This window comes from Grus americana, chromosome 7, assembly GCF_028858705.1.
Source record: "Grus americana isolate bGruAme1 chromosome 7, bGruAme1.mat, whole genome shotgun sequence".
Taxonomy (NCBI): domain Eukaryota; kingdom Metazoa; phylum Chordata; class Aves; order Gruiformes; family Gruidae; genus Grus; species Grus americana.
Window position 1 is genome coordinate 18,765,141 of NC_072858.1, and position 12,384 is coordinate 18,777,524.

At 37.2% G+C, this 12,384-nt stretch overlaps 1 protein-coding gene across 6 annotated transcripts in view; it reads left to right on the forward strand.

Annotated features, from left to right (window-relative positions):
• PLCE1 (phospholipase C epsilon 1) overlaps window positions 1-12,384 on the forward strand; it is a 163,513-nt gene that overhangs the window by 133,656 nt on the left and 17,473 nt on the right. For 4 of the 6 annotated variants that reach the window (XM_054831342.1, XM_054831340.1, XM_054831341.1 and 1 more), the window contains exons 14-23: window positions 430-668; window positions 1,683-1,744; window positions 1,869-2,034; window positions 3,825-3,932; window positions 4,373-4,489; window positions 4,572-4,730; window positions 5,746-5,869; window positions 8,644-8,685; window positions 9,443-9,567; window positions 10,274-10,391. In XM_054831342.1, coding sequence (XP_054687317.1) covers window positions 430-668; window positions 1,683-1,744; window positions 1,869-2,034; window positions 3,825-3,932; window positions 4,373-4,489; window positions 4,572-4,730; window positions 5,746-5,869; window positions 8,644-8,685; window positions 9,443-9,567; window positions 10,274-10,391 — 1,260 coding nt within the window. The remainder of the gene's footprint in view (window positions 1-429; window positions 669-1,682; window positions 1,745-1,868; window positions 2,035-3,824; window positions 3,933-4,372; window positions 4,490-4,571; window positions 4,731-5,745; window positions 5,870-8,643; window positions 8,686-9,442; window positions 9,568-10,273; window positions 10,392-12,384) is intronic. The other 2 variants (XM_054831343.1, XM_054831345.1) reach the window with 1 other exon arrangement.

Consider the following 12,384-nt stretch of genomic DNA (forward strand, 5'->3'; position numbering starts at 1 on the left):
TTTCTGCCAAGCAGCCTGTGGGGAGGGTACAGTACAATTGGCATATGGGACTGGAAGAAGATAAATGGTGATCGCACAGGAAGGGTTTGGGGTTGTACACAGCAAAGGAAAGGCTTTGACGCTGTAGGTGGTGGTGAGAGGAAGCAGGAGGGTCCTGGGTGACAGTGTGTGAGAGGGTGTGAATCCATGGTAAGGGTTCCAGGATTTTGTTTATAGTAATTGAACACTTATAGTCTGTTCCCACTGTTTACATCCATGCTTAATACTCTTTCTTCTATTAATGAATAGAAACAAGATGGTTTTGTTTTAATTTACTATGTCAGTGCTAAAATACTCAGATATTCATGCGTATTAGGTATTACGTTATATTCTATACAGTATACATAATACACATAAGCTTATATTTATATTTCCTTTGTTTTCTTTAAGATTTGTTGACTAGGAATGTTTCAGACCTCGGTTTGTTCATTAAGAGCAGGCAGCAGCTATCAGACAACCAGAGGCAAATTTCTGATGCTATTGCTGCTGCCAGTATCGTAACCAATGGTACTGGAGTTGAAAGCACATCGCTGGGAATATTTGGAGTGGGAATCCAGCAGCTAAATGACTTCCTAGTGAATTGCCAAGGAGAACACTGCACCTATGATGAAATCCTCAGTATTATCCAGGTCTGTAATACAAACATCTTGCACTCCTTTCACTTGATCTCTTGCTACTTCTGTTTTCCCCACTAGCATTGTCAGCCTTATAGTCAGAACAGCATATCGGTGTGGATATCTCCTTTCACACTGATGTTGTTGCCACAGTTTACTCGAATGTAAAATTTAATACTACCTTTATTCTTGGCTATAAAATTGTGCAGATGTCCATAAAAAGAAAAAAAAAAATCATGCAAATGAACAGTTTTATTGAGTATGTGTGCTTTATCCAGAACGGGATGTCACCACTTGGGAAAAGTATTCATGGCCATGCGCTGCTTTCTCCTTGTCTGTGACCACCTTTGATAGAGCTTAACCTTGCTTTGGAACTTAAAACCCCACTATTTCCACATATTTTTATTTTATTATAAAAAATTTTCCAGAGTAAACGTGGACATTTTATTCTTTTATGTACAATGGCTGAGGTGATTAGAAAGTATGTAGAAAATTTTGAATTCCTCCAAACATGCATAATTAATATACGGCAAAATTAAGCCCCCACTCAGCAGTTAACAAAGGCTAAAAACTGTGTATTTCAACTATCAACATATAGTATAAAATCACAAAGTTTAAAAGACAGAAATTGTAAAGAAACATCAAGTTAGCGTACCATAAATCTCTTTAATTCGAGATAGTGGTGTGTTGTGTTTAAGCACAATAGATAGAAGGACGCCTGATTATAGATACTTTTTAATAACAGCTTAAGTGCTCACTCTGCTTTTAACAGGAGGTTGGATTAGATGACCTCCCAAAATCCTTTCCAACCTGAATAATTCTATGATTTACAATTATGAGTATGCTTGTTTAGTGATTAGTAAAACAAGCATGAACATACTGCAGGCACCTAATTACTTTATCCACAAAAAGACTGGTTTTAGATACTACCTGGTTAGTTTAATGAGAACACTACACTATGAAAATATGAAAAAGCCATATTTCTAAGAATTGTTATTATATACCTCTTAAATTTCTTCCTCTTTATAGAAATTTGAACCCAGTGTGAATATGTGTCAGCAGGGGCTGCTATCTTTTGAAGGATTCGCAAGGTAATTATTTATGTGTTAGTTTATATATATGTATATAAAGATGACAGCAGTGTATTGATGTTTGTGAGACAGTCACAAAATACTCAGCACAGCATAAAATATCCTCACATCTTCTCGCTTCTAGATTTTTGATGGATAAAGACAACTTTGCCTCCAAAAACGATGAGTCACAAGAGAATGTTGAGGACTTGCACTTTCCACTGTCATATTACTACATAGAATCTTCACACAATACTTACCTTACTGGCCATCAGCTTAAAGGGGAGTCCTCAGTAGAGCTCTACAGCCAGGTATGCAGGATTGGATCGTTGCGTGGTTTTCAGCATGAACTTGTTTGTTTAACTGGCAAGTCGCAGAGACATGACCTTTTTGCTTTGAAAATCTAAATGTCCTAAACCCCTGCTTGCAAAATGTTGGAAAACATGATGTGTGGGAAAGCTGCCTGTAAGCACAGTTGTGCTCAAATGCCTTTTCTAAGGCAAAAAAATGGGTTTAGTTTGAGATTCATAGCATTTAGACACCAGTCGGTCTGACCCAACCTACTAAAATTAGACTTTCCCACAGGAAAGACTGATCTAATATTTTAGTTCATTCAGATGTCAAAAACACTAGTCAAATACTGTACATTGTACTGCAAAGACAAATTTCAAATGGAACTTCTAAAAACATTACTTCTAGGAATATTCTACGGTTTTTTAGACTTTATGCCTGATCGGTGGTGAACAGGAAAAGAATGATTTCTCTCTAGGGCTTTTGGTTCTGTGTTTGTGTGTATATATATTTGTGTGTCTGTGTATTTACCAAATGCTAGAGAAAGCATCAAACTTCCTGTGAGGAATGTTTTCATCACTCTAAATATTAATGACTTGCCATTGGGAAGGGCTCATCTGGCATCCCATGTGCTGCTTTGCCTGGAGTTATAAGACAGAGGGGTGAGGCTGTTAGGAAAGCCCCAGTAACATCATTGCATTAAATAATGCAATTGCAAAGGAGGTTCCTGTAGTAGCACTGCACAGAGTGATGTCAGTATTGTGTTGGTAATAGATGGGAAGCGAGATACAGCTCAGCAGGCTCCAAAATTTGCATAATGCAGAAAAACTTCTTCCTGTCCCTCAAGAAGCTGTTGCCAGAAGAGAAGGGGCACTTTGTTCTGGCTCAGTGTGTTTCTGGCTCTCATGGAAGTGGTGGTGCACCAGCTATGGACACAACTTCCTGAAATCTAGTTATTCAGGTTTTGAATAGAAGTAATTTTTAATTTGTTCATGAATGTTTTGGCTGGAAATGGTTTTGATTATCAAGATCTGTTTTCAGTAAAATATTTAATTGTAATGCAGATAACTCTTTTAATGATAGGCATGCTAACTATTGATAGCAATAATAAGCTGGGCTACCAACAGATGCGTTAGCTTATCTTTCCCTCCATCTTTCCTCTTTGCTTTCTTCAGTGGTTTTCTAGCAAGTGGGGCTTTCTGAAATAAATAAAAAATGGACGGATGGATGTAAATTAGCTTAATATCATTAAATAAGATGGTTTGGCACATTTCCATTCTAACTATCCTCATGGAAGTTGTTCATAAGACATTATTTTCAGACCTTCTTCTACTTAAAAAAGCTAACAACAACAACAACAACAAGGAGAACCAGCAAAGAAACTGCAGATGCTATGCCCATAATCTGTCATGGTAGCAACATGGAATAAATTGCTCTATTGCTTTATCGCTGCTTTTGCAGGTAGAAATATGGAAATGTTTCTCTCCCTCAGAACATTAAGCTATACATTAAGAACCACTTTCTGCAAACAGATTCCACATATCCTGTGAGACACCATGAATTTCAAAGCTTTATGATACCTCTCCTAAGAATGTAAATGCTTTCTTAATTTTCCCACTCTCTCAACCTAGGGAATGCAGTTAGCTGCGGACTGTAGCTTATGTGGGGTATGTTTACTCCACAGAAATTACTCTCTCCAGCACTTTTGCTGAATCACTGGGCTTTCGTTTAGCTTTGCAATGTCTGTCTTCTGCTTTGATGGCATGAGGCTGTGGCTTATACATGCTTACACTGTTCAATTGCATTGTAGGTTCTTTTACAAGGCTGCAGAAGTGTAGAATTAGACTGCTGGGATGGCGATGATGGGATGCCTATCATTTATCATGGGCACACTCTTACTACTAAGATCTCTTTTAAGGTATGCTGGTAATTGCATGTATAAAGAAAAAAATTAGAAGAAAATCAGTAAATTTTTCTCTAATGAAGGAAAAAATTTGCCTACTAGAAGAGTACAAATCCTAATGGGCTAAATCCTAATAGAATATGAACTATGGACTATGTCAGTCATGAACTCCTCAATTGTAAACATTATGCTTTTCAAATTAGTTTTTGTAGCATATGTACTGTGATTTTCTGTCTTTTTATTGTCAACACAACTAACATAAGTAGCTGTTACCAGGTCTGTTGTAACAAGATGCTAGGTTGATCTGTAGGAGCTTGTTTTGGAAGCAAATTGTGGATTCTTTCTTCTTCGAGGGGAGAACAGATGCCTGCCTTACTCCCGTTTCAACTAACAGTAAGTTATCTGAATGCTGCAAAATAATCACATGTTCTTTCAATGACCTTTCTTTCTCACAGGAGGTAGTCGAAGCTATTGATCGCAATGCATTTATCACCTCCGACATGCCAGTTATCATATCAATAGAAAACCACTGTTCATTGCCTCAGCAACGCAAGATGGCTGAAATTTTCAAGGTAGGCCATACATTGTGGTAAATTATTCTAAGCACATGCCTTGGGATTTTCCATAATATATCATGTGTTCTTGATATTTCAGAATGTATTTGGAGATAAGCTGGTAACAAAGTTTTTATTTGAGAGTGACTTTTCTGATGATCCCATGCTTCCTTCACCTGGCCAACTGAAAAGAAAAATCCTGCTTAAAAACAAGAAGCTAAAAGCCCATCAAACACCAGTGGATATATTGAAACAAAAGGTAAAGTCCTTCCTTAATAGCAAGGAGACCTAACTTTTGTTAGAAATAATTCATCTGTGCTTGAAGTTTTTGCCATTCCGATATGTACAGCATAATGTCTAATGCATATTCATGCTTGGAAGACTCCGAGTGGATTGCAGTACTTTCAGCTAAGTGGACAAGACATATAGTAAGGTATAGATACAGCATAACAAGATTTTAGTGTATTTTAGTTTTATAATACTTCATAATAATATGATTAGCACCACATGTCATATGTGATAAACATAAATGAAGTTTCAGTCTGAGGCTATAACATTTGCTATTCGTGTTTGTTGAGAGTTAGTGATACGCATTGAGTATGTGTCTATATATACACTATGTAGTAATTGTTAGTAGAATTCTGCTTTGTTTCTTTTTTCATATTCAAGCCAGGCAAATACTCTCTTTCTTACTCCCTTTTTGGGGGGCAGTCTGCTATTCGATTAGTGCTTATACCTATATGAGAATTTTTTTTTGTTGTTTCTAAAAATTAGGGCTGCATCTCTGGTAGCCTCAATTTAACAATATCTGTGGTTATTCAGCAGGTTGATTGAATCCTTGACAAATAATTGCTTTTACCCAAAATTTAAACACAACTGAATTAGAATTGAATTCTTGTATCAGAATAAGGAAATCACACTGACCGTACCAGTATATGGACATCCTCCATCTTTTACAGAAGTTATAAACTGTTTCCAAAACAGAATACCTCAGACTGGAAAAAGGCATTCTTGCTCTGAATAATGTGCAAAGTGGACATTTTCCCATAATTAATCTGGTTTCATATCTTATTGGGTGTTTTTCTACCAATAAAAATTTTCTTTATATTCAATCCCTTAAAATGTCATTTTAGTTTGATCTTAACAGTCTTATTTCTCATTATATATATTCAGTGCTTTCATATAAATAAAATAAGATGCAAACAGTGGTGAAAAAGCTTTTGATTTTTAAAAAATACTTACCGATAATATAATAAGTGGTTCTGTTGCTGTAGGCTCACCAGCTAGCGCATATGCAAGCACAGGCTAGCAATGGTGCTAGCAACCCCACACCTACCAATGAAGAGGAAGAAGATGAAGAGGATGAATATGACTATGACTATGAATCTCTCTCTGATGGTAACAATATTTATTTATTTATTACAGTGCTGTTATTAGAATACGGCATGTAAATATTTTAGTTCAGGAATGATGTAGGTAAGTTGATCTTACCTTGTAAGAGGACAATGTAGTAAATGTCCTCAGTGGCACTTTGGTGCAGTAGTCTATAATACTGTGAAAATAATTTGACTGTGTAGAGGACTTGAGTGTGACTTTAACTGCAACCATTAGATGTTTTAACTCTGCAGTGTATGCTAAATTGTAGTGTTTATAAATTATATTTTATATTATTTATATTATGCAAAAATGATTGTGTTCATAGTGTACTCTATCTATTTTTGACTGTATGGTCTTTCCTAAGGAGTTCAGCCCTGAAAGCTCAAGGTTCACAACAGGGTTAGCCTCGGCATTTGCATGACTGCCATTAAATTGACCGAAGATGCAGATTCTCCAAAGTCCTCCTTAGTTACTGTGTAATCCCAGAGACCCCTGAAGTACCTGTTTTAGTTACACTTTCAGCATCAGCTGTTCACTTCATGCATAAAGGCAGAGAAGCCACTGAGTCCCTGGCTCGTTCAATAAAGGTGGCTTTGTTAAAGCTTTAGCTGCTCAGTGAAAAAATGGCAAGGCATGCCTTACTGACCTGCTGTCTACGCTTCAGCTATCCTAGCCTTCAGAAGCTGCCAGTTTAGCATAAATCCACCTTTAGGCACAGTTTATAGATTGGTTATAATGATTGGCATGCCAGAGGTGATTAAAAAATGCTGCAGTTAGTAACTCCCACTATGTCCTTAGCTCTCCAGTTCGGTCAGACACATTTCATTTAACTATGGATGAAGGACAGAGAGTGCCAGGCTGAGGTGGCTGAGCTGGAGTCATGCATCTTGTTTTGCTTCTCTTGCTGTGGGGCTGGTAGATTCTGGCAGAGCAACCATCTGGAGTCAGGAACATTTAATCCTCTCAAGTTTTGTCAAAGGACATTTGTCAAAACCCCCATGTATGGACTGAACAAGCTGGATGCATCTAAATGGGTTACTCATTATTTTTCGTTGGTAATTTTCAGAGAATATATCAAAGTAGATCACAGCATGTTTACCCAATGAGACAGCAGTGGTGGTACAAGTGATACCAAGCCCTTTGGGTAGTTAAATGCTGCACCATTGTTAAACTCCGTAAGTGGGTCACAAAACTGACTGAAGGAACAAAAAATTTATGGATGCGCTTCAGTGTAATACATTTAGGGGAAAAAACTTAAACCTTGCTTGTGTGATTCTAAGCTCAGCAAAGGCAGTACCAATTTGGGAGATCATGGAATTATTGGAAGTTCTCTGAAATCCTCAGCTCACATGCAGTGACAGCCAAAAGATGGGGATCATCAGGAATAGTGTAGTTTTGTTTCTATACAAAACCTTAATGTGCCACAACTTGAGTTCCATGCCCATTTCTTGCCTCCAGATTTCGAGAAGGATATGGTGGAGTTAGGGAAGGTAGAGAGAAGGGCAACCAAAAAAAGTAAAGGGAGTGCAGCGGTGACCTTGTACGAGTCTGAAAAGGCTGGAATTCTCCAACTGGTAGAGAAGTGAACTGAGGGGTGAATTTAAAGCAGGTTTAGTAAATCATGAAGTGGTGGATAAGAGGAGTACAGAACTGTTACTCATTAGATCTAGGAGGTGCTCAGTAAAATAAGTGGAAGATCAGTCTAAAACAGGTAAAGTATTTCTGTGTGCAGCTGGTAGTAAACTTCTGGAATTTGCTGCCATGGGAAACTGTGGAGCCAAACGGTATCAGCAGATTGGGGGGGGGGAAGATTGGACAAATCAGTGGAGCAGTTTATAAGCAAGTGTTATAGGTAGAAATGTACAATTCAACATCCCGTATATTCAGCAATTGTGGATGTTGGGGTGGTACAAAGGAAGTGGACCGTGACTAGTAGCTGGATGCTGTCTTTAAGCAGCTTCTTGTGTTGCCACTGTCAGAAAGAGAATGCCAAGCTAGATGGACCATTGGTCTGATGCAGTTGGGCATGTTCTCCTAGGTAAAGTACTTCACTCATTGAACCTTTAAGTCTAATGGGTACCTGCTTAAGTTCTAGGTACCATATTCAGAGAAGATGTAAAGCTCAAGCATGGCCTGCAGCACAGGACTTCTTTCCAGTTGGTCTCTTACTTACCTTACTTGCTTCTGTGTTAATGATTTAAAAAATAGTCACAAAATTAAGGACCTGACGCTGCTTGTGGGCTAGCAGTATTACTTATGCTAATAGGAAAATTTATGAGTTTGGTGCCAGTGCTGCCTTCAGTTTTGTTTTTCTAGGAAGTTGGTGTAACTGGCTACTTGAGAATACTCCTTGTGTGGGACTGGGTGGAGATAGTATAGATGTAAGTTGCTGTGACAAACTTTATCTTTGTCAACAGACTTGCCAAGAGAATATTGCAAGCTAACTGCACTAAGTGATGTTTGAGCAATATTCTAGATAAGAGAAGGTTTGAGAAATCTGAAGCTAGCAAGAAACATTCACACCTTCCAATATATGAAGGAATCTGTGGCATGGTTTACTGCTTTATTACAATGATTATTCTTTGAGATCTTTAATTATGTTAATATTTTAGCAAAACTAATCTAAATAATGGTCTGTAAACTTTCTAAAAGATTTTCAGTTTTATTTTCCTTACTGATACATTAGGTTTGCGTAAGGCTAATAGTTTTACAACTGACACTTAATTTTCATTTCTCTGGCTGTAAATCTTAATTTCCTTTACTCTTATTCCCTCTCTGACTCCGTTTCCCTGTAGCTGATGTCCTTAATGCTTCTCCTGCTCCTAACAGCCAGGAAGGTAAAGGCCATTTGGTTGAGCATTTTAACTGCATGAAATCAGCACTGCATCTCCAGCCTGTTAAATGTGGCAGTGTGAATATATGGTGTCTACTTCATATTAAAAATGCAAACAGATGTTTTTATATGCCATTGTTAACTGTCAGGAACTGCTGGAAGGCTGCATGTGGGACACAGGTTATGCATAGAAAGAACATGGTCAAAGCATCAGGAATATCAGGAATGAAATAAAACCATTCCTTTTGTGACAGTTACAATACTTTGGTCCAGAAAGACCACATTAGTAGGTGTATTATTCTCTGATAATTATGTACCTTTGAAGATGAATTTCTATAGATGTAAAAAATACTTGTTCATGGTGAATGTAAGGAGAGGAAAGCCAAAACTTGTTGTACAATGACGTGTACATGTTTGATGTGGTTAATTGTGTTTGGACTTGAGCAATTTTTGTTGTTCAGGAATATCATTGTTTTTAGATGGCAAGCTTAATTCATTAGATGATTTTGTTTTAAGCATCTTCTGAGCACAAAAGGATGGGCTTTAAAGGAAGTGCAACATATTAACCAAAGCCAAGCATTACATTTTTAAAGTAGAAAGTTACTACTAAAAGAGAATGCTTTGACCAGTAAATGCTTTATTTTGGCATCTGGTTGTTCAGATAAGATTCACAGCATTATCCACAAATATTGTTAATTCAAATTAAATTTCCAGTTGAAATTTTTTGGCTTTATGTTTATTAAAATCCCATTAATTTTTAGATAACATTCTTGAAGACCGACCTGAGAATAAATTATCAAGTGATAAACTGCAGTTTGAATATAATGAAGACACTGCCAAACGAATAAAGAAGGCTGATTGTGCTACTTACAATAATAAAGGAAAGGTAGTTCTGCTTTTTCCCTCCTTTCTTCTCAGCCACACTTTGATATATAACCAGCTTCAAAGGGATTTGAGCAGTTTAGGTAACTGAGATCAGATGGCAAATGCGCTTTAATGAGGACAAATAGTAGAAAGCATGGAAACGTACCAGAGAAAATAGATTAAATAGAACAAACACTCAACATACCGTTCAAGTAAAGTCCTCGGAGGTTATTGTATATACAGGCTGTTTGGCTGAAAATTTCAACTGTCATTGCTCTCAGTGAAAGGCTTAATTGAAGCTAGATCCAGAAGTTTGTTTAGATATCTAATTGCCATTAACATCAATGGAACTGAAGATTTCATCTGAATCTTCAGCATCTTTGTGTATCTAAGTAAATTTAAAATATCACACTATGATATCAGATAGCCACATTACCTTTTATTAAATCATCTGACAACTGAACCAGTGCATTGCTATTTAGTACATGGTAGTTTCTCCTGAACACGGATGTTTTTTGTCTAAATGTTTGTAGAACTGACTCTGATTGAGGCCTTTGGACACAGTATCAGTAACAGGTATTGATGCATAAACCTGCACACAGAGATGTGTTAGGTGAAGACAGTAAACCATATAGGAAGAATGAGATAAAGGATTTTAAGGACATAGGTAAGAGATGCAAGACTACTTTCTCATTCATTAATTTTATGTTCTTGGAATTGTCACTTAGGTTTACGACATGGAGCTGGGTGAAGAATTCTACCTTCCGCAAAATAAGAAGGAAAGCAGGCAGATAGCCCCAGAGCTATCAGATCTTGTCATTTACTGTCAAGCCGTGAAGTTCCCTGGTAAGTACATTGCCCTGTTTTATTGCTTTAAGCTTTCTAATTCTTGGAGACATTATGTATATGTTTTGAATTGGTTAGTATAAGAGTTTTCAAATTGAAGTAGTCAAGGAGCTTTTTTCTTGATGATTTGGTAGTCTCCACAATAATAGCTCCTGGCTGAGAAGTAGTATTCATAAATTATGTGAAGACATATTGTTTGTCATATTAAAATGTTTACAAAAGTGAAATTTGCCAGTCTTCACAGCTTAGGCAACTGCTTCATTGCCAAATGACAGATGACAGAAAGCTTTATCTTAAGAGCTCCGAGTTTCCATGTAAGGACCTACTGAATTAGGAAGGAAATTATTCTTAAAACCTTGCAGGAAGAGCTTGTCACATTTCTGTAAATGACCTCAGTTTAGTGTTTTGCCTTTGCCTACAGCTGCATCTTATGTTCGTTCCTAAGCGGATAGGAGGGGAGCCTTTTGGGGGGGTAAGGCAGCCTTTTCATGGGGTGGGCGAGGACGGCTGGTTGCACGCTCACACACACTTTTCATGGAAGGGGTTAAGGAAATAGGAGGGTCTTCTTTTGCACAGTAGGAAGAATAATGTTTGCAGAGCAAAAAGGAGAGGGAGTGACTGAAGAGATCGCTGATAGTTACTTGTTCAGTACTGAAACGTGAGGTTGAGTGTGTTTTGGCTCATGCTGTGTACATAAATACTTTTAAATTGAGAATTTATTGTTTATTATGTGTTTAATGTTTTGAATGAAAAATCTGCTTTTTAATGGAATGGTTCTCTGTGGAAAAGTTAGCAATTCTGCCAAATCATGATCTTATACAAATAGAACTATAATCAGATTAGAGAAGCTAACCAAACATAAAATAGTGTCAAATAGGCAAGATAAACATGCTGAAAAATGGAGAGACATTCTTTTATAATCTTCTATAACTTCCAGAATTGTAGGTGTCACTTATAAAAATAATAACTTCTAAAAATTCAAATCTGATACTCTTTTTAATGAAATCTGCAATGAGATATCTTTCAAATAAAATATTTTCTTTTAAAGAATGATATTCAAGATTAAACAGAGAGAATTTAAGTTGTTCCGAGCATTTTGACACACAAAGAAGTTCTGATGTTCTAAGAAAAGTTTAAAAAAATTCAGTTTTTTAATACTGAATTTTAATATCTGCTTTCCTTATCGGATTTCTTCCTCTTGTTTTAAAGGGGACATGAATAAAACAATTAAGAAAATTAGTTCCTTTCACAGATGAGCACATGAAGCTGTAGAAATTAGTTTTCCAACAAACTGTGTCTCCTTGGAGACAAACATTGCCTTCTCTGCAAGATACGTAGCCTTCCATGGCCACCATGCTACTGATTGGATTCCTCTGCTCAGGTGGAGGGCACAGACATGGTGCGCTGCCGTACCCCAGCATTGTCTGTTAATACCGAGAACAAGGCTGGTAGATCCATGACTATATAGCTCTATTGGCCAGGTTTCTAACCAACCCAGAAAATGCAAGAGTTTTGGAAATAGGGAGGGCAGAATTCACGTCAGTGGCTTATCAATGGTGTAAGTATTTTATTTCTCCTCTCTTTGTATATTTCTATGTTTACAGTTGCCTATGTCCCCGAATGTTACTCACTGGTTTGTGACTATAAAAAAGGACAGGGACCATTATGTTCACTTATCGTAGCTTACTGAGTAACACATACTTCTCTAATTGCTCCCTGGTCAAAACAGAATTTATCATGTGGAGAAAATAACATTTCTTATAGAATCTCTGGTAACAAGGAACCCACCACAGCTCTTGTTGTTTTAGTGGGTTTTGACCCTTACAGTCCTTCCTTAACTTCAATTTCAGTCTGTTGGATATCATCATACCATTATCGAAGAGGGTGAAGGTCTGTTCTTTAGGGTCACCCAAGATGAGGGCAGTGAACCATACTTGAGCACAGCACTGCTATAACCCACTGGCACATGGCTCATTGCCTTGGTGCTGAGGAT